The sequence below is a fragment of the Hippoglossus stenolepis genome, chromosome 9 (genome assembly GCF_022539355.2).
Source record: "Hippoglossus stenolepis isolate QCI-W04-F060 chromosome 9, HSTE1.2, whole genome shotgun sequence".
NCBI lineage: Eukaryota > Metazoa > Chordata > Actinopteri > Pleuronectiformes > Pleuronectidae > Hippoglossus > Hippoglossus stenolepis.
This window is the reverse complement of record NC_061491.1, coordinates 13790350-13812318: the sequence shown is the minus strand read 5'-3', so window position 1 is coordinate 13812318 and position 21969 is coordinate 13790350. Positions and strand designations below refer to the sequence as shown.

The 21969-nt window shown below is 41.7% G+C and overlaps 1 protein-coding gene across 1 annotated transcript; it reads left to right on the top strand.

Moving 5' to 3' along the window:
• The first annotated feature begins 2449 nt into the window (after positions 1 to 2449).
• Positions 2450 to 4965, top strand: LOC118115688 (cytochrome c oxidase subunit 7C, mitochondrial). Its single transcript, XM_035167034.2, has 3 exons — positions 2450 to 2618; positions 4310 to 4457; positions 4868 to 4965. Exons 1-2 carry the CDS (start codon positions 2544 to 2546, stop codon positions 4424 to 4426), a joined length of 192 nt encoding a protein of 63 aa, XP_035022925.1. The 5' UTR covers positions 2450 to 2543; the 3' UTR covers positions 4427 to 4457; positions 4868 to 4965.
• The last annotated feature ends 17004 nt before the right edge of the window (positions 4966 to 21969 follow it).

Here is a 21969-nt window from a genome sequence, read left to right as displayed (position 1 = left end):
CATTGAAGAACACTGTAAAAAAAAATGCTGTTGAACGCTAGGTGGCGCTGTGAGTGGACTTCAACTTAGATTTTGTTAAAAACGTGTCACTTCCCTTGACACCTGTGAACTCATTAATGAAAACATCAGACAAAAGAGGTGTCAGACAACCCGACATGTCAAACCAATGTTGCTGCTGATGATCTGATGAGTGGCAGAGCTCCAAACCAGGAACGGGAGGTTTTATTAAACTCTTCTTTGACCCGGAAGATTACAAGACACAACTTCATTCCTCTCGTTTCAAAGCAACAATCACCGCGAATGCAAACCGAGGGAGAGAACACCATTCGCAAACTATGAGATGTGATAAAAAAAATGTAAAAGCAACAGGACATGACAAACGAGAAACAAGTCATGAGTCACAGACGTAGCCTGTCAAATAAATCAATGCACACACACACTCTCACACACACACACACACACACACACACACACACACACACACACACACACACACACACACACACACACACACACACACACACACACACACACACACACACACACACACACATCTAATTGGGAAATTGTAATGAATTTCTAGCTGGAGCTCCACTCCTTTGGAAAACTTTTTCATGATGATGAAATTTGCGAACTGGTATTAATCTGCATGAATTCTGAATAAACAGAACCCTGCATCACAAATGAATAAATTAAGCACGTCTTTAGTGACACGGTGTAAAGCCCAGTTTGCACACATGAGCATTAATCAATGAAAAGGCAGCAGCAGCAGTACTTAAGGAGGGTCACACCATCAGTCAATATGTCTGCTCTCCCTATTTCCACAACAGTGATATATTTGTGACTGAGGCTGGAAAATGCAGAAAAACTTGTGAAATGATACTGTTTTAGCCCAGGAGGACACACACACACACACACACACACACACACACACACACACACACACACACACACACACACACACACACACACACACACACACACACACACACACACAGCTTAGCCTTATACGGATTTTGCATTGACTTCCATTCATCGTGGACAGCTTAACTAAAACCTTATCCTAACGTTAACCGTGACCAATTCATGTCTAACCTTAACCATAACCCAACCACAATTCACACACACACACACACACACACACACACACACACACACACACACACACACACACACACACACACACACACACACACACACAGCATTTTATACCATTCATCGACAGCAACTAAACTATCCTATTACTGACCAATCATGTCTAACTAACCATAACAACACAATCACACACACACACACACACACACACACACACACACACACACACACACACACACACACACACACACACACACACACAGTTTTGCACAGTTATGCTTATGCGGATTTCCATTAACTTCAATTCATAGCCTGACCAAAACCTTAAAGGTTCAGTGTGTAAGATTTAGGTGAAAGGGATCTATTTGCAGAAATTGAATATAAAATAATCCTAGTGATGTTTTCACAGGTGTAATGATTTAAATTGTACGAATAGTTTTTCTTTCTTTAAACTAGAATGGGCCCTTTATATTTAAATACTTTATATTTACATCAGGAGTGGGTCCTCTCTACAGTAGCTCAGGCTGGACAAACTAAACATCTTTTGAGATTTGAAGACAACTGAAGGCTACCACCATGGAGTCAAATTGCTATTTTTATTTCAGGGTTTATTTCATGGCCATATTTATTTATCTATTTATCTATTTATTTATTTAATTTTGCCTGGGGTATTCAGCTGCAACATGCAACTTCACCACTAGATGTCACTAAATTCTACACACTGGACCTTTAACTCTAACCTTAACCTTAATGGTAAAGGTCTTAAACAGTTAAGAAAAACAAGTGCACACACACACACACACACACACACACACACACACACACATACCAAGACTAAACCCTGATCTCTTCCCATCTGTATTTTCCAATTAAATAAAAAGATGTTGCTTATTCGGAACATTTTTAAAAGCAATACACACCCCATTATGTCTCCACTTCTTTCAGAATGTTTGGTTAATTTATGCTCTTCTTAGATTGAGGGGGAGCTTTCAGTTCCTCTGAGTTAATCTGTCAAGAATAAAACAGCTTTGAATTGACAGATGTGTGAATATGACTCAGCACAGAGGCTGAGTCGGTTCTCTTCCTGTGATGAATGATCTCTAAGGTGATAAATCGTCTAAATATAGACACACATCTTTTACAGTCCATGCTACAAACTTGTTTCTTATCCACGCGCAGCACTCACATGCACATTAGATATTCATGCTTTCAAAGAAACTCACTTAAATCAACTACTGGGAGTCTATAATCACCATATATCATACCTGGGAGTAAAGGGAAATAATGACGAGAGACGCCTCTGGGACGTTTGAACTACATTTCCCAGACGCGGTAGCCTCACTCCTCTTTCCCACAATCCCCCGCGCCGTCCCACCGCTCACAGCTAACGAGAAGGTCGCTCACACAGTAGCTCTACACTGAGGCACAGGAGAAACACACTGTCAACCATGCTGGGACAAGCCGTGAGACGATTCACCACGTCCGCTGTTCGGGCGTCACACTATGGTGAAGGACCAGGGAAGGTGAGGTGGTGGGTTTCAGGCGGAGTTATTACTTAAATGGAGATGTTTTACCCGCGCGGCCTGGTCTGTGTCCACAGCCTGACGCTAGCTAGCTGCCCTTGGAGGTCATGCCCGTCATTTGACATGAGTGTTATTCCAACGCTAGCACCGTTAGCTGACGCGTGTAACTGCTTCTGCTGCACGACAACGACACGTTTAAAGAGAGGAGAGACATTTGACTGATCTCAGCTCATCTGTTCGACTGGGGAGGCGACGTGTTGCTTAGCATTAGCATCGTAGCTCAGTAGTTGTTACCTCTTGGCTTCACAACATCAATGCCACCAAGCAACTTTACAAAACCTAAATATGTCAGATAAAGCTTTCTAACATGCTCATTTACATTAAATGGGTTATAGACACTTTGTAAGGCACAAGTTCATTCAAAGGTTATTACAGTAATGCGCACGTTTATCCCTCAACTGAGTTGTTTTGGACTTCCGGGTGTAATTTCAGGTCACACTCGGGTCCTCCGGACGTTTTGAGATTATTAAGACTACATGACATCGACCTACTTTATGCTCATGAATTATTTTTTTTATCATTTACACGCTGCACAGTTTTTCCACCAGAATTGCATCTAAAATAACAGTTAATGTTGCTGTGGCTATATCTGATGAAGTAAAAAAACATGAATTGACATTGATAGCAACACAAAATATGGTTCATCTTCTCAAGCCGTGATTATAAAGTGGGGTCTAGTGTTAATATTGTGAAAGTTTCAATTCTACAAGGAACTAGCAATGTTCTCAGTGTTTATTTTTAATAACTATATTAATAGAATTAACTTTGATTGCAGCTTTCTTTCTCTGGATAAAATTTCAAGCATGCACACTTAAAATTCCCCAACAGACTCGTTTAGGAAACTTGGGCTGTGTCCACACTAACTCATTTTAGTTCTAAAGTGCATTAGTTTTTCTATGTTTTATTCCTGGTGACCACACTACTCAATTGTTTTTGACCCCTTTTAAACAGAGTCACACAGCTGGACCTGTGTTAGTTTGAAAACACCAGGGTTACCTTTTAGTCTGTAAGAGCAGAAATGGACTTTTACACCGTCACCCACTTCTACTCCCTTATCTGCTTGGTTTTCTCATCAGTCAGAACACTAGTTGTAAGTAACGGCTCCATCTCATCATGGGTCCAAAAACTGTTGATACTTCCCATTTTCATCATTTACTATTTTCTGCAACAAAGTGCAAATATTTAACCTGCTCCCTGTGAACACCGGCACAGGCAGGACCATACTACTGATCCGCAGCTAAAATGCTTGTCCTGGAGAGCGTTTTTGTTTTAAAATACTGGATCTAAACAAAAAAGTGTTAGAGTGAAAGTAGCCTCAGTGTCTAATGCAAAACATCTCCAATCCAGCAAAATGTATGAATCAAGAAATTAAAAGAAACAAAATGGGGACATATACTGTAAAAAAGCACCTTGATCATTTACAACTGAAATTGTGCTGAGACTTCTTATGTAAATTGCTAAATAACCTGTTCATTGTCAGGCAGAAATGTTTACCTAATGTCAGAGTTAAGTGTTTTCTACCTTTTTTCCTGGTATTAAAAAAAGTTGTTTAGTCGTGAGTGGTTCACTCAAATGGATTCTCATTAAATTTCTTGGAGCTTCACTTCATCATAACACTTTTCTCTTCACAGAACCTTCCATTTTCTGTGGACAATAAGTGGCGTCTGCTTGGCATGATGGTGCTGTTCTTCGGCAGCGGCTTTGCATTCCCCTTCATTGTTGTCAGACACCAGATCCTGAAGAAGTAAAATGGCCCAGTCCTGTGATTCTGCCCACAAGGTAATTATAACTGCCATGTTGATCTAGCAGGTCTACTTTCATTAAAATGACAGGGTGATGTGGCATTTACTTCAGCCTTAATTTTGAAAACCTCAAACGATGACAGTCCTGCTCTCCGCCTCTTCAGATTTCTTCCAGTGGCGTATCTTTAAATAAATTACCTGTATGTCCCGTGGCGATGCCGTAAAATGTCATATGGGTTCATATTGCTGGTGTGTTTAGATAAGCACGTGCTTTCGCAAGTTGATGTGACAGTTTAGTGCAGATATTGATCTGTATCAGGTGGGAGCAGGTCAGAGTTGTTGTCACATTTATCTTCACCGGTGTTTACTCTGAAATTGCTTTTCTGTCATCAGACGTGTGCAAATCATTTAATCACTTTTTGTCCTATTTTCTTGTTCTCGCTGCAGGTCGTCACCCGGAACATATTTATCCATCAAGAGTTCTGTCCCTGCCGAAGAATGGGAATCTCTTATTTTTCTTTGTAAATAAAGTTTCCTCAAATATGGACACGTCTGTTTGGGTTCCTTGCACGATAGCAGCATTTTGAGGTGCAGATGAAGCAGAAGAGCATCTTTTTATTGCAGCCAGTCTTTCAGTATTTAACTATGGGCTGAATATGGGCCATCGTATTCAATGTGACTTTATGTCCATAAATTATGATGCCCCAGATTTCTAAACGCTTTCACTTTATCCGAAAAAAACCTCTAACTGCGCCCTTATTCAATTAGGTAGTAGCTCCCCAAAGATTCACAAAATATGTAGATAAATGGTTGGCCTGTTTTTTTTTTTATGTATTGTAAAGCAGTAGGTTAAGTTGGAGATTTAAATAGATGCATTTAAACCATCTGTTTTCAGCCGCAGACGCGAATGAATGAATGAAATGGAAATTGAAAGTAGGTGTGAGAGGGCTTGTATTGAAGAATCCAGTCCTTGCTCTTTTAACTCTTCTGATGGTTATTGTTCACCCACTCCAGCTCTGCTCTTCTGCTGAACTCTCCTCAATAACCTTTTTTTCAGTTCAATTAACCCTGTGCTTCTGGGTATAATTATCCAAGGACAAAGTATTAAAAAAGGGAGGTGTGGCTGCACAGTTGTTGAGGAAGGGTAATATAAAAGTTAAGAGCTTCACTTCTTTTCAGGTCTGCCTCGTGCCTGGAGTCATTTTTAGAAGTCTGATAAGGATAGTTTCCATTTTCTCTTTTTGTATAGCAGAAAAAAAAAAGGTGCCTGGTTGGGCCAAAGACTTACAGAGAGGCACATGGGGACACGTTGTAGAGGTATGAGATATAACCTGGTGTACCCCCCTTTGTGACCCCCCCACTCTGATTTCCACACACACAACACTTGGTGACTTGTAAACCTGCCAGGTGCTTTTGTGTTCCCTTGCATTTGTAATGATGTTACACTGTCTGCGCCTCTGGGCTCCCTGGATGGAGGAGCATTCGGGTCGTGCAGCTCTTGCCAGGTGGTGATGAAGTTATGAGACGTTTAATGGGGTCAACAAGTGGGAGCCGATATTTCATAGTTGTGTTGAAATTGACCGCACTTAGAATAAGTCGACCTTTGTGGGTGGCTCAACTCTGCACACAAACATACATCACTGACTAATATAGAAGTCTCATTAGCACATATAGACTTTCCTCTTTAACAGACGCCTTAAGGTGTGCAACTCAAGACACAAGGTCAGGTGTAGCATCATGTGTTAGGCGGGGGAATGAGAAATCATCCATCATTCGGTGATGCACGTCATTGTCATTCTGCTCATTCTGATATCTGAGTAGGTTTTCTGTTTATCAAGGGAAAATGCTCAGTCCCACGCCCCCCCCTGAATAATAATTCTTTCTCTGAATGGTCCAACAATTGCGATGAAGTGTGCAGGCCTGTGTTAGTTGATGTCCTCCAGCTCCTGACATGAGCCATACTTCATGATGACTCCTCTGGGCGCATCTCAAACATCACTTTCCCCCCCGTTTGCAGTGAAAGAACGTCCTCTTGAGTGCCGCTAGAGACAAATAGGCTTTGTTGAAGTGGATACTCCAAGTCCATCTTTTGAATATCAAACACTTGCCCCCGGCTTTAATTATTTTTTTGTCCTTAAGAAGCACATAACTCTGTCCTGTAGGTTACTTTGGTTCCACTTTGTTGCAGTAGTAATAAAAATGTGAAAGCTCCACTTTTGGGCTCTGAACTCCTAACAGCATGGTGCCGATCGAGCACCACCAGCAGCTCCTTTACATTTTCATAAATGGTTCACTTGGGTGCTACAGTACGCTGCAGCACTCAGAGTGCTAATTTAAGAATCTCGTTTTTTTGCAAAAAAGAAAAGGGTATTATAAAAAGACATTTTCTTTGCCCGAGAGCACAGATTTAGACATAGATTGACACTTTGAGAGATCAGTTCTGAGAGTGTCACATTATCTGGGAATCCGAGTGTAAGAAACACGCACTAAGCAGTGGGTACTTTATGTTACCATAAATGTTTGATCTATTCTTTGCCATAATGCACTCTAAATGGGGCTCTTAAGGGTCCTGGTTGATGCTAAGCTCCAGCAGTGAGGACCAATTAGATGGAAGCGGTGTTATCTGGACAAGGACCAAGCTGCAGTGCAGTGCTTTAAAAAAGTACATAAGGGTAGAGTGTGCCGGAAGAGGGTGTCTTGCAGGAGGGTGCCCACAGTGGGGCTACATCACATATTTTAAGATGGGGTCGTCAAATGCCGTCGTCTGCTGTGTGGGACTTTGAGCGGTTGCAGGAGCGAAGCAGAGGGGGAGACAGAAGAGGAATACATTACAGGAGGATTACGCACCCGGCATGTCAAGTCTACTGCAGGAGTTCGTCATGCTGGAGGTGGAGGGCGTGAGAGAGGGAGGGGGGGGAGTGCTATGGCGTGTGTATGCGTTTTTTCCTCAGCTTATACTTTCATTATAGACAATATCTGGTAAATTCATTATTCTTATTGTCTTCCTTTACATCCCCTGGTGCACATGTCCCTAATTAAAACAAAGTGAAGTCATTAAAGATCAATTCTATACCAGCTTATCACCGTTCAGTGATTGCTTAACTCCATGCAGATATAGAATGAATAGGTTACCCACAATTACTGAGTTACACACAGCTATAAAAAAGGTAAAAGCCTTTTTTTTTAACTATATAATAAAATCACTTTTATTTGCCCCTTTTATCCGACAAAGTAAAATCATTTTATATGATCTTTCAGATATGCAAATCACCTTATTTGCAGTATTTGTGGCCGTTCAGTGCAGCCCTCTGTAGGCTGCTCAATAATAGACTTTTCTGCATCTCACGTGTGGAATCTAATTATAGACTCATTTGCACTTCAGAGGAAAAGATCTCAGGCTTAGCTTGGTGTAAAGCATGCACAGCCATCTAATAAAAAGACTATTTCATTTAATCCCCTCAGTAAGAGCCACAACTCGCATCCAGCGAAAATATATAACAGTCGAACAATTATGTCTGTAACCGTTGTGTGAGTGGACTTGACGTTGATTGATGGTTATATAAACATTAACTTCCTCTGAATGAGAATGGCTCCTGACAAATACAGACTAAATTACCCCTCTGGAGGAGTTGGATGAACTCTAAATGTGCACTTTGCGTGTAGCCACATTTCCCCCGTGCCACCCAATCATTGTTTTGCATCCAATAACAGGGCAACGGCCCATCGTGACCGTGTGATGACAACAAGAGGTGAAAGCAGATGTGTCCAGTCCCTGACACTGCACTCAAACTGTCAGTCAGTAAAGTTTCAAGGACACGCCGCAGCTCCCAAGTTTCCTGCTAAGCCTGGTATCTCCTCCCCCGCCCCGTCTATACCTTCTCTGTTTACCGCACGCTACCTCAAAGATGCTGACTTGTGGAGAAGTGCGGAACTGTCAATGCAGGAAGATGAAGTGTACGTGCACCTCCCACTTCGTCAGAGCAGGGCTCGACTGCCTCAGCCAGGAACTCTACACAATTAGTCCAGGAACCTCCAGGGGGTGGCTGCTCATAGGAGATGAATGCTTGCAGGATACCAACTCGGCTCATGCATGTGTGTATGTGTGTGTTTTTGTTTGTCGCAGGGGGAACCAAAGAAGTGCAGCAAGAGAGACTTTAACATTTGATGGCCTTGGAAAATGTACTGTCAAGCAGTGGTGGGATGCAACAAAGTACTTCATTACTGTACATATTTCATGTATCTGTACTTTACTAAAGTAGATTTATCCTCTGATATTTTTCACTTTTACTCCATTTCATATACCAGCAAATCAAACCTGCAGCAGCACGGGTGAAGAAACACCTGAAATGGATAAATAGGTTCAGATAAGATCAGATGTACCTTTATTGATCCTTCGTAGAGGACATTCAAAATTCAGGAGCGACCACTGCTATAATGATGTAGTAGAGCATTGCATATAGGATACACTTGGCAAGTACTTTTACTTTGTATTTACAAGCAAGTACTTAGTTACTCAAGTAGAAGAGTCAATTTGGTACTTTTACTTGAGTACATTTTTGTCTTTTTATTTGTACTATTACTTAGGGAAAATGTATGAGTTCTTCCTCCACCTCTTAATTCAAATATATTAAAAGCCACGGAGTCAGAACCCCATCTTATGACAGGATATAATATGATCAGTCAATTATGATTCATCAATGTTGCAAAACCTTTGCTAAGACAAAAATACATGCTCTTATCCACCTGCCTTCTTTTTTTCCATCTGTAGCAGATCACAAAGAGGTTGTGAAGCCATAGTAGGAAAAAAAAAAAACCCTGTCATGTGTCACTGAAGGGTTTTTGCACATTCAGTTTGATATGAGACCTGGTAGGGACCCCGGACAAGATCTGAAAACTGGCATAATCTCTACATCCCCCTCCTGCCCACTCCAGAGCCCAGAGCATGTCTTCAGTTCAATAATGTAACACGACTCACTGCCGGAGTTAATAGCAGCAAGTTTCAGGGTGAAAAAGTTTTCATTTTAAAATAATCATACCCACTCCAGTCCATGCCTCCCCCACTCCCAGCCTTATGTTAATGCACCTTGAGAGATTGGATGTGGATGCATGTGCATTTTTTTCCTCTCTCGCCTCATACAATATGCAGCGCGTTTTAAAACTTAGCTCTGTGCCCACTCAATGAAGAGCATATATTTTCATCTTCCATTTCACCAGCTGTCTTTTTATAAATTACTTCTTGGCATAACAAAAACACAACCATCTAAATAAAGATGTTTAGAGAAGCTTAAAATCTGTGAGTGTGTGTTGTTTGCTTTGCGAGCCTCCTGAAATCAATTCCCATTCCTCACAGCAAGAAGAGACTAAATGAATCGTAGGTGTGAATGGAGAGAGTGAATGGTTGTTTGTGCCTGTGGCCCTGTGATATGCTGGATCTATGATAGCCTGCATCTTGCCCAATGTCAGCTATTGGCTCCAGCTCCCCCCCCCCGTGACCCTCAAAAAGACAAGCGCTATAGATAATGGAAGGATGGATGGATTTTCATGAACCAGAACTAGCTAATTTATGGCCTGCTGTCTCCGGCCCTTCTTAAAACTCATTAGTCAGGTTTTTCATGACAATAACATCCACATAGATACTACATATAAATGTCAGTGGGTTTATTCACTGAAACAAACCTCTCCCAGTGTCACCAGGGCTGTGTTGGCTGGGTTCCGTGTGATCTAAATAGACATGAGAAACTAACCGTGAAAGATCTTTCTCTCTAATGAAGCATCTTTTAAAGGCGTCGGTACAGTGCAAATGTAGTGTGGGAATACAGTGTGACAATGTGAAACTACTAAAGATGGAAAGTGAGAGGGATGGCAGCAAAGAAATAAAAGGAGGTGCAGTTGATCATTTGTTGTTGTTTTCACTTGCCGTGGGTTTTCTTCTCCCCCGCGGAGAGAAAATATTTGAACCTTTTCTGGGCCAGAGAGCGTGTGTGTTGCTCTTCAGTGGTCTCGCTCTCTCTCTCTGTAGAGATTCAACCCATGGCATTTCACACACTGAGAGCCATCCGCACACAAACCTGCATATTCACACGCACATTTACACACAAACACACACACACACACACACGTAATCCCCAAAACAGATGCACAAATATTGTTCAAGTACAAATCCAGGGGAACACCACTGAAATATGTATACAGTACTTATACAAGCACGCAGTCACACACAGACACACACCCCCACAAATCCATGAGTGCAAACAAGCCGTGTCTTAGAATATTTCATATTCTTGTTTAAAGGTTCAGACAAACTCGGTTTCTGAGACAGCAGCTGTCTTAGGTAAAGTTGCATAAATTAAGAGAGAAAACTGAGCGGAATAAATTCTACTGTTGTGCAATCATCAGCAGCTCTGCACGCCTTATCTGCAAGGTCGTCCATCTTCATTTTGCACATACACAAATATGTATATTTATATACTTGTACTGACTCTACCTCTGCAGACAGCTGGACTGAGGGCAAACGGAGACATATCGATGGATGTACAGTACAGAGCAGGAAACGTGTCTCCACCATTGTTCCCCATTGGGAATAAAAACTGTCCTGAAGTCTGGGAGTCAGCACTTCTATAGTGTTTGCAGCTTTGTTTACCATGATTTCTAATGTAGATCTGCAGTGGTCTCCCAGGACAGAGATCCCGAGGTACGGAGGTAGAGATGCTGTGCAGTGGTGCACTGTTGTGCTGCTGCTGCTCGGCAGCCTGATAGCTCCCCCATCTGGACCAGGTGAAAGCATCAGGCTGTAACATGGAATGAAGTCAGGCAGACTTGAAATGCTTGTCAGGTCCAAGGTTACAGCAGCTGCTTAAAGACAAAACTGCTCTGCTGGAGTTTCCGCTTTATTCATGTTATTTCCACAACTTTTCAGTGGTTTTCCTCTACTAACGCGTTTTCTTTGTTTGTCACAGATTCATATCAGTGATAAATAACTCTGGGCAGGTCAAACTTTGACAAAGTCATTCTATAAAGCTCAGAGCAGCAGCACAGTGAGAATCCATACAAACACAATTTGATCTCACTTAGTTTTTGTCAGAGTGTTTGCTCAGAGTGCGGGATGCAGCAATAATTGTTTCCTCTGAACGCGGGAACAGAGCGCCAACAGAGACACAATACAAGTCACAAAGGCAGCGCCGACTGTTCAGGGGGAACATGACTGAAAGGCTTGTGCCTCGCAGAGACAGGGAGGGAGGAGCGGGCCAGAGGAAGGCACAGGGCGCTCTAAATGCTTTGTTTCCCTGTGGACTGTGTCTCTTTCAGGACGTTCGTTGGGCATCACAGATGTTTGGATGAAAACGAGCAGGCACAGTTCAGGTTGGCCTGGGTTCAGTCGGGTCTGTGAATGGTGCCTTTCAAAGCCACTGCTGAACCACATGGTGCCCAGGACCTCAGCCACACAGCCGCACAGCCTCACCACACTAACTCCATACTTCAAACACAACAGGATCAAATATGTTCTTTATTCTTTTGGATCCTATAAAGGAAAAAGGATTTGTTGTACAAATTGGAAGATATTTTGAATTCATGGCTGAATGACATGCTGATTAATCCCTCTGGTACTTCCAGCAAATAATCTTTGATAACGTCCTTCAGAAAATGTTTTGTTTGGTGAGGAAGAAAAGTTTAAACTAAAAACATGTAATGACAAAGATGAATCAAAGATAGACACATTTAATTACCTTTCACAGGATAAAGACTGTTCTGACGGTATTCATCACAGTGAGGTTTACATGGACGACACATTTCAGACTATTAACCTAATTCGGATTAAACCATTATTTTGATAATAATTAGTTGCTAATGGAATATTCTTGTTAAGCACAGTCTGATTATGATGTTTAGCAGTTTGTAACTGCTGTACGTGTTGATGTCGCAAAATGCTGTGAGAAGTTAGTTAGCATGATTACGCAAAAACTACTTAGATAGAGAATTTTGTGAAGGGGTGGGGCATGACCCAGTAAGGAATCCATTCAATTTTGGAGGCGATCCAGAGCGCCCCTCTTATTCTGAGTATGACATTCTGTTTAGAGTAATCAGAAAATGTTGTTGAGATGTTAGTGTCTTAGTCTAAAATTGTCTTGATCGGGTTAATATTGGAATATGGCTGTCCATATAATCACTAAATGAGTGAAAATCACTCATTTCCCCTTTACATCTTTGCCCCTGTAAAGACACAAGATACAGAATAAAAACAGCCTCTTCACTGTTGTTTTAGTTTGTGCTGATCTACACAAACAAATCTATCCCACCGCTCCGTGGCCTTTTCACTCTGAACGAAGAGGTCAAGATATCCAATTAACCGGAGAGGTTGAAGTGGACGCTCCACCGGCTGGTCCAATCACAGTAGGTGTGTCGGTTAATTTGGTGAACAAAGTCGGGGGAGCAGGTCGCCACTTAGGGAAATCGAGGTGAAGGAGAAGGGATGGATGAGAGGAAGCGTGATAAGGACTGAGAGAAGACTGCGGTCCCCTGACAGCTCAGCCTGCATAGTAAATTAGGAATGAAACAAAAACAGTTGTTGAACCTGTACCACAGGAAAGTTTGATTTAGATTTTGATTGATATATTAGAGGTAGAAATTGTTATAAATGTGATGGGGAGCTGCCTTCAGGGCCCGCTCCAATGAAACTGCTTGTTTAGATCATTAAAATAAAAAACTAAAGAAATGTCCACAACATAACATATCATAACATAACATGTCCAGTACATAACATATCTAAATCCAACTAGGATGACTAGATTAAAAGTGTTACAAAGATCATTCAGGTTTCCAAAATCGTGCAGGTTCCAAATTTAAAATATGAGATGGCAAAACATTCCACAATACTGATCCTCTGTAAATCCAAAAATCAGTTTGAACAGGTCCGTCGCAGGTTTTACAAGATGGAATTTCTCTGCTCGGGTCATGACGTGAATGCGTTTCTGATGTGACACGTAGCACTTTCTATTTCATAGCACCCACATAAACACACAATCAAACACCATCACTCCTCTACCCCCAGGGAGCGGCTGACTCTCCACTCGCCAAGTCAGATTTCTGAGCTCGCAGAAGTGATATTTGCCAAATGAAGTATACACACCCAGCATTGGGACTGAAAACCAGTCTCCACCCTGACAAGCAGCCCTGGAAGATGCCTGAGCACATCCACTGTTCCTAAATTCACATACCGACATGCTGACAGCAGTTTTGCCTCAGTCGGCTGAGAAATATTCCCGCCTGCTCTCTTTCTTCATTATTTTTTTTTTTTCCTCCTCACTCACCCTGCATCCCGCTATCTCCATCATTTCTTTCAAACTTCGGTTTATGAATCCAAACTGACGGCAGGCGGCCTCCTTTTTTTTATTTGAACTTTGAGAAAAAGTGACTCTGAATAGAACATGTAGCCCTTCGGCTCCTGGGGGGCTTCGAGACTCCAGAGTGTTCCTGAATGGTGCATTTCAAAAGTGGAGAAAAGAGAAAAAATATATTTGAAACAAAGAAGGTGAAGAAGTGGAAAAAATATATAAAGTTAAGTAATGATAACTTTGGAAACCACAGGTGATAAAGTGATTTAAGAAAGTTTGAAACAGTATTTGTTTAATAAAGTAAAAAAATAAAAAAAGTTTGGCCACACGTTACCAGAATTTCACCGTTGTTTCATCATTTCCAGTGTTGATGTGATGTATCATTATAAGCTCTTAAAGAAGCCACTCACAGCAGTATTATCTTGATGCAGTGTCATCATATCATATCATAGAGCGCCCCCATTCTGAATAGATGTTTTCATCTATCCCCTTATGGCTATATCATAATATTTCATTACTTCGGTGTAATTTCCACCAGAATAAACTGAGCCAAGTGTCTTTGGCTTAATTCGATGCAGCTATGGTCCTTTAGAGTTTGAAATTGAATGTCACGTACCTTCAAAGTCTGGTAACACAATTAAGCCTCAGTTCTTTGACTTTAAATGTGATTTTTTTTTTTGTCCTGGAGTTTCTTTGTTCCGAACGTCTATTCTTAGAAGTTAATTACATTTTCTGCTGGTGTTGATCAGCAGAATAAAATGAACATTTATGACACCCGTCTTATATCTCTACTCACAGAGCCCATTGTCATACACCTCACTGCAAGGTGAAAATGATACGTTTGTATTTTTAGCTCAGTGGAATCTGGGTTAGAGCAGAAGTCTATACACATGGCAAATGAAATTAGATCTTTTAGTATTGATAATATTTTCTGTGCTCTGTGTTACAGGACAGGTCCTATGTTCTCACTGAATTTCACATTAAAGAACCCGCTCTCATTGTGGCTGAAAATATCAATGGTTCATTAGATCCCAAAGTTAAGGTGAATGGCTCGACTCTCAGAGTAAGAAAAGATGGTCTAATTAAACTCGGTCCCCCACCTCGTTAGCTGACCTCTGACCTCTTCTTTTAATGAGTTCCTCACATGGATCAGGTTTGATTTATACTCCATTTATGCAAGGACACTTACATTTAAAAATATATATATATACGGGTCAGCCCACCACGAGAGTCTCACTCTTAACATAGGGTTATCACTTCACATAAGGTTATTACAGTCTTAAACACTATAATGTAATTATAAGAACTACAGTCAAACACGTTGTCCTCTTTTATTTTACATAGAACTGTTCAAGTTAAATCAAAAGGAGATTAGAAACTAAAATTATAAATCCATGAAACCCCCCTTGTAGGACATACATATTTTAGAACATGACAGCACTATACATCATCCATACATCAGTAAATTAATGTACAAGTAAAGTATTGTTATCTTTAAAATACAATAAAATTCATTAAACATAGTGGGTTGTTTGTTTCTGTATGTTGGGCCTGTGATACGTTGGTGACCTTTCCAGGGTGAACCACGCCTCTTAACCTCCAGCCAGCGCCAATTACCCTCGAATGGATGGACGGACGGATGGATGGACGGATGGATGGATAAAGCAAAGTGCTCTGCTTACAGCAGGTGAATTTACTTAACAGACCTACTATAAAACAAGGAAGGACTGACAATACACACATACAGCTTGAAACAGAGGACTAAGACATAAACTAGAAAAAAGAGGAAATCAAAATTCTCTAAAATAAAAGAACCAGCGGCTGTGTTTCAATGGGACAAAGCAGCAGATGCATATGTGTGTGAGTGTTTAAGAGAGTATATATATATATATAGAGGGGATACTCCATGGATTTGTCCTCAAGGGCCATCAAATAATGTAGTGAAGAAATCTTTCTCATATCAAATATAACCGTTCCATCCTGCTCAGCAGTGAAACAGAGACGCGTTCATATGCCGCCAATCGAGAAAGCATTTCAGACTGTGAGTGATGGTACATAAGCTGACTTCCATTCCTAGACCCAACATGATAGCAGCATGGACCCCTTCAGTATCAATACAGGGAATTGTGTCTTTAAGTGTGACGGCATGCAGGTCAAATTTGAATCGTACAGTTCCATCATATATTCAGAGGTTGGGTAAAGGTAAATACTGTGCATATTAATGTTCAGTATCCAGTACCCAGTTTCTCATGGAGCCTCCTCAGTGACCGTGCGTGAGTGAAGCAAAGAGAATAAGCAACGATGGGATGGGAAATTCTGAATCAAATCTGCATTATCAGCTGCATGAGGTAAGAGAAGTAAGATGTGGTGGCACGGGAGCAAAATAAATAAAAGAATAAAGTAGGAGAGAAGACCTGCTTATGACATAATGAGAAAATAATGCATAAATGCCAAGGTTTCTCTGTGGAGCTCTCCCCCCCCCTGCAAGACAAAAGGCTCAAATATTTGCCTAACATTTTTTTCCATCACACGGTGAGCTGTTATAAAACATGCATGACGTGTAGCCAGGATGACATTATCATGAGGGAAATGCAACAACCTAAACTCTATGAAATTGTACCTCATAATGCTTTTAAGAACTGTGGTCTCTCTCTCGAAGATGACCAAATGGCTGCTTGAGAGATCGAGGGAGGGAATGACCAACTGAGGCAGAAACAGATGGAGGGGTGGAGGGAGAGAGGGGGTCAGGGAGTCTGGGAGCGGAAGAATAGACTTGCTCTGTCATCTCCATCCAGACACCGTGGGGATTTGGAGTGAGAGACAGTATAGAGTGGCGGAGAGACAAATCGCTTTGCTTGACCTTTCAGTGAATGGCTATATACAGGAATAATCCACCAGGGGGGGTGGCGACTAGAATATTGTGGGTTTCACTCACAGAGAAGTGCGCGTTGGTTGGCGTTTGATTCCTCACTGTGAGGATTCCAGTTGAAAAGTCACTGTGTGCCGAGTGAATGCTCAGATATGTTTACATTTCTTCCCGCCGGATCCGGGGCTTCAGGGTAACTTCTTCCCTCCCAGCAGTTAATTGAAGTCTCGAACGGTGAGATTTCCATTTTATGGGCCTTCATTAAATTCTAACTAGTGCCATAAGTCTTCTCCTTTGATTCAAAAATCTCTTCTCTGCACTTTGTGCCGTACAGAACATGCAGGATATAGCCTGTGGTGATGTGCACGCAGCGTCGCAGCATTATGGGCCCTTAACTTTGTCATCTGCTACAGTAAAGAGGCTAGCATGATGGACTAGTAACCGCTGGTGCCTGTCACTGTAGTGTGCACTGCACCCTGATCTACATCGTTCAGGACTTTAAGTATTACTTCAAGCCCTGAACAATTATGGTCTGCATGACTATAGTCTGCCGGAGAGAAAACTGAAGATGTATCGGTGCTAAACAGTAGCCTACCATTCCCGCTGGTGAATTATTCATCTCCAACATTACTGCAGAAATGATTTAGGTCTTCCTCTGGATTGCTTAATTCACTTTCACCTATAATTTCAAACAGTCAACACGAGTGCTCTCAAACTTTTCCGTGGGTCCAACTTAGAGTTCAGTGTTAAAAAATGTTGCATTATTATAAACAGGTAACTGACTGTCAGTGTTCATCAGCGTTTGCTTGTCTGTTAGTTAGCAGCATTACACACAGCATACTGGATTTCCACAAAACTTAGTGGAAGGATACGTTATGGGTCCGGAGAGAAGCCATTAAAACTTAGTGCAGATCCGGAATTTCTTTTCATTTTGTTTAATATGGCGAGATCAGTGGAAGGATCGGATATGGGTCAAGAGAAAACTCATTACATTTAATTTTGTTTCATTTTCATCACTTCCCCAGGGAAGAATTCATGGATCTTGATGAAGACAATCAGGACTATTTAGGGGACTCATATCTATGAGTGTGTGAAATTTGGTGCAGCTTGATTGGATTTAAAGGGACTGTTGGGCCTAGACACTCTGTTCAAAGTCGCTTGTTTGTTTGTTTGTCAGCAAGATTTAAAAAATAATTAAATGGAAAGAACCCCATTAAAGTTTGGCTCAAAGAGGTGGATCCAGGAATTATTTTTATCCCTTTCTTTAACATTGCGTGATATTGCGTATCACGTCGGGGACTCCTCTATGAGTGTGTAGATCCAAATAAGAATCTGTATTTATTGAATACAAATGTCTTTTTATAAGGAGTATGCTTTTAAGAAATTGTGTGGCAAATCTGGACAAAGTGGTGAATTTTTTTTTTTTTTCTTCTTCATCACTTTCTTTGACATTGAGAGATATGGAGCCTTCTCTGTTGAGGGCCATTCTAGTCATCTTAAGCATTAGCAACATGCCACTCTTTTCCTCTTCATCCTCACTCATTCTTTTTGCCACTTTTCTTCTTCACCATTTTGGCTCAGACACACTGGATGAATGGATGCAGTCTGCTTTAAATGGTTCATCCACTTCTACCCGACCCCACAGCCCCTCACCTGTGTGCTGCTAATGCATCATCTCTAATCGCCATCCCCGCCATGCACATCCATTCGGCGTGTGGAGGAATCCCTATCAGCCACGCTCTGAATGTAGACCTAATGGGCAACAGCTGACTGGGCAGGAGGCGGCCGGCTATTACCGCACATACAGAGGGATCACGTCTTACTGCATGTTCCACTGGATCCGACAGGAGAGGCCCCCGGTTGATTCAGTGGCATCTCAACACGCGGACGCATTAATAACTGCCACCAAGACTGAAATGACTTATGAGGCTGTGGAGAAAACATCATCATCCTCCGCGAACGGTGCGCTGTGCAACACAATCAATTTCAGGAGAGTACAAATACATGCCACTTTATTATTACAAATAATAAATGAACATTAGGCAGCTGGTAATGCTTCCAATTTGTCTTGCTAATGGCACAAAACACTCGGCGTGAACTCCGCCAGAGAGAGCGCTGGATTTTCTGGCACTTTCCATTAAAAATTGAATTGCAATCAGGGCCGTAATCTGCAGCTCTCACTCTCGGTGGTGCTGAAACAACAGCCGGCCGCTTCAGTCCCAGTCATAGACGCTATAAATTCTACATAGTGACAAATGTGAGCTGAGTGAGGAGCTGACTGAACGTCCCCCCTCAGCCCTGCTTTTGCATTATGTTTTTACAACTAGCTCCCTATGAGCACACAGCTATGAACTCTATTTGACCTTCCATAAATATATGTACTTGTTCCTCAAACTGGGGACGTCCTTGCTCCATCCACCGCCTGCGCTCATTAAATATCCTCTCATCGGGTCACAGGGGTCGCGGGCGCCGGGTTGAGCCGTCTGCGGAGTGGAATACCGGAGGAGCCCGGTCGGACTTAGCACACGCTTCCCAGCCCTCACACTCAGCTCTAATGAAACGGATGAATCATTGCTCCGACTGTCCGGAGTTTCACAGAGAGTGACATTAGCCACAATAAAGCTGTACCTCAAACCCACACAGGGGGAAGGGAAGGGACAGGACATTAGGCCCTGCTCTCTGCATAAATTGTGTGTGTGTGTGTGTGTGAGTGTGGTGGGTAGTGGGGGTGGGAGTGTATAGGAAAAGGAGAGAAACTGTACACACACACATACACACACACGCATGCACACACATGCAGCGGGCCTCATTCCTCCCACGATTCAGTGGCTCGGTAAAGCCCAGACGCTGTAAACAGGATTTATGTCATTTAATTACGCTTTTGTACAATTACCTTTATTTACAGCCGCATGAAGCAGGCAACGGGGAAATGGCGGCTGTGTGAGCCAAACAGAGGGGTCGTAATTTCTGTCCTTTACCTCTCATTGTTCCCAAGATATGAGAACAACACGCCCGAGTATGTAGAGCTACACGCTTTTGTTTGGTAGAGCTGCATATTTACATTTACTGCAAATCAGGTCTCATTGTGTTGGGATATTAATTATAGTTGGTAAAGGATTATGTCATAGCCATAGTTTTGGGATGGCCAGTTTAACACATGTAGATTCATGCAGATGGAGTTTTTTCTGTTTTCTTAATACACATGTTTCATCCCCACCACTGTGTTTCCTCATTCGAGAGGAAATGTGAGTCTGTCGTGTCCTTTAATGGTGATGGACTGTATTTTGTGTTTTTCTTGCTTCTTTCATAAAACAACACAAAGCACACTTGCCTCAGCGTTGATGTTACAGTGCCATCTACTGGCCAGTCTGGTTGAAGTCCAGGTTTTGCTGGATGCTTACAAAGAAAATACATCTTCTTTGAAAACAACAGAGGCTCTTTCTGACGACTGTTTACATCTCCATGTCAAACCCTGAGTCCTCCCTAACAACTGGTGACATTAAACACACACGTCCCAAATCATGCTGCTCTTTGAGCCCTAATATCTGATTAATGATTATTTTCAGATGGACCACCACAACACTGATGAGAAGGAGTGAATTTAGCTAATGACACCACAATGACTGAATTTTGAATGGCAGTCTATGGAGCCAGAGAGTGTTTTTTTGCACTTCCATTTTTTTCATTTACAGTCTGTGGTCTCATGACTCTGTTGTGTGGCAGACTCACACAGTGGCACTGTGACTCTTAGCTCTGTCGTTACTTAGAGAATGTTGAGTATCAGTATGATCGGCACAGGTAGGCCACACATGCGGGGGCAGAGAAAGTTCAACGCACTGCAAACTAAAAAAACACATGCAAATTAAGAAAACAACAACGGAAATGTTTCAAAAAAAGTGATGAACCCAGCTGTAGTTCAATGTTTTGTGAAGTTCACAAAGCACTGATCACCACTGAAGAGTAGCAGACTTCAGTAACTGTATTTGCATGTGTTGTGACTTTTTGCAGCGCATGTGTTGTCAAATTGATGAAGTTGTTTTCTTAATTTGTAGTGAGTTGAGCTCTCTTTACCACTGTACACACAACATCACCGCAGATGTGTCATTTTAAAAAAGCATCACATTACATGCAGTGAAGGATCAACAACAAAAAGTGTTTTAAGTGCAGTATCTGTCATTGGCAACAATTTCTTCTTTCAAGATTTCCAGTTGTCACTTTCTGTTCTCTGCTTCAGTCACGCAAAACATCTCTTGTTTTAGAGCTGCAACATCTGACCAGTAGAGGGAGCTTTACCCACACGTTTCCTCTGACTGTGGTGAGCCACAGCACTGAGAACAACATGTCACAATACCTTTCTGTCAGATTTCCCGAGCTCGCTATCTCAGATAAACTCAAATCAATTCATGATGCATATGTGATTGAAATCAGATGTCTCTGAAAAGTGCTTCTGTGTCAGTAAAGGCTTCTTGTAAAGACATTTCAAGCTGCGGATCTGTCAACCAACTACTGTCACCTTTCTCACATTGTTGTTGACACACAGAATCTGAATCACAGGCTGTGTGTCGGCCTCCTGAGAATATACTGCTGTTTGCTGTTTCTGTTTGTTTGTTAGGGCCTAATGCCCTTTCCTCAACCCTTTTGAATGGAATAGGACATATAAGCTCAGAAATGCAACAGGCCCCTGAGGCAGCGGGACTGAATGCAGAGCTTCACTTCTTATTATGGTCCTCATAAAGAGTCTGTTGGATGCCGCCGGCCCGGGGAGGTGCGTGGAGGAAAAGTAGAAAAGTAGAAAGAAAGACAGAAAGACAGAAAGAATGAAAGAAAGAATTAAAGAAAAAAGATTAGAACTACAATTTGTCAGTCTTTCTATCTATCTATCTATCTATCTATCTACCTATCTATCTATCTATCTATCTATCTATCTATCTATCTATCTATCTATCTATCTATCTATCTATCTATCTATCTATCTATCTATCTATCTATCTATCTATCTATCTATCTATCTGTCTATTTATCAGACTTTTAGTTCAAACGAAACATAAATGTAAAAGGGAACTAACTTCCTATGTGGTTCCCTAAAAGCAGCACAGGTCTGAAATAAAAGTGCTACAGTTTAAACTCTGCACTTATGTCTGGATTATAAATTCATAAGCTGCCATTGTTGTGGAAAGTGAGAGAGAGAAGGATGAATGGCCCAACACCACCTCACTCACTGTACGGCTGCTGCAGGCTTCACAGTGTTTTTTGGAAGACAGCGGAGGAAAGGATGGATAAAAATAGTTCCTGTCTGGCCAGTAATGATAAAACCATACCTGCTGATGTGGAAGCTGACTTTCATCTCCTCTGAG

Bases quoted from the DNA above. Each gene is read 5' to 3' on its own strand.
- LOC118115688 (XM_035167034.2), top strand. From the start codon at position 2,544: ATGCTGGGACAAGCCGTGAGACGATTCACCACGTCCGCTGTTCGGGCG. The intron at 2,619-4,309 runs GTGAGGTGGTGG...TTCTCTTCACAG, and splicing joins ATGGTGAAGGACCAGGGAAG to AACCTTCCATTTTCTGTGGA.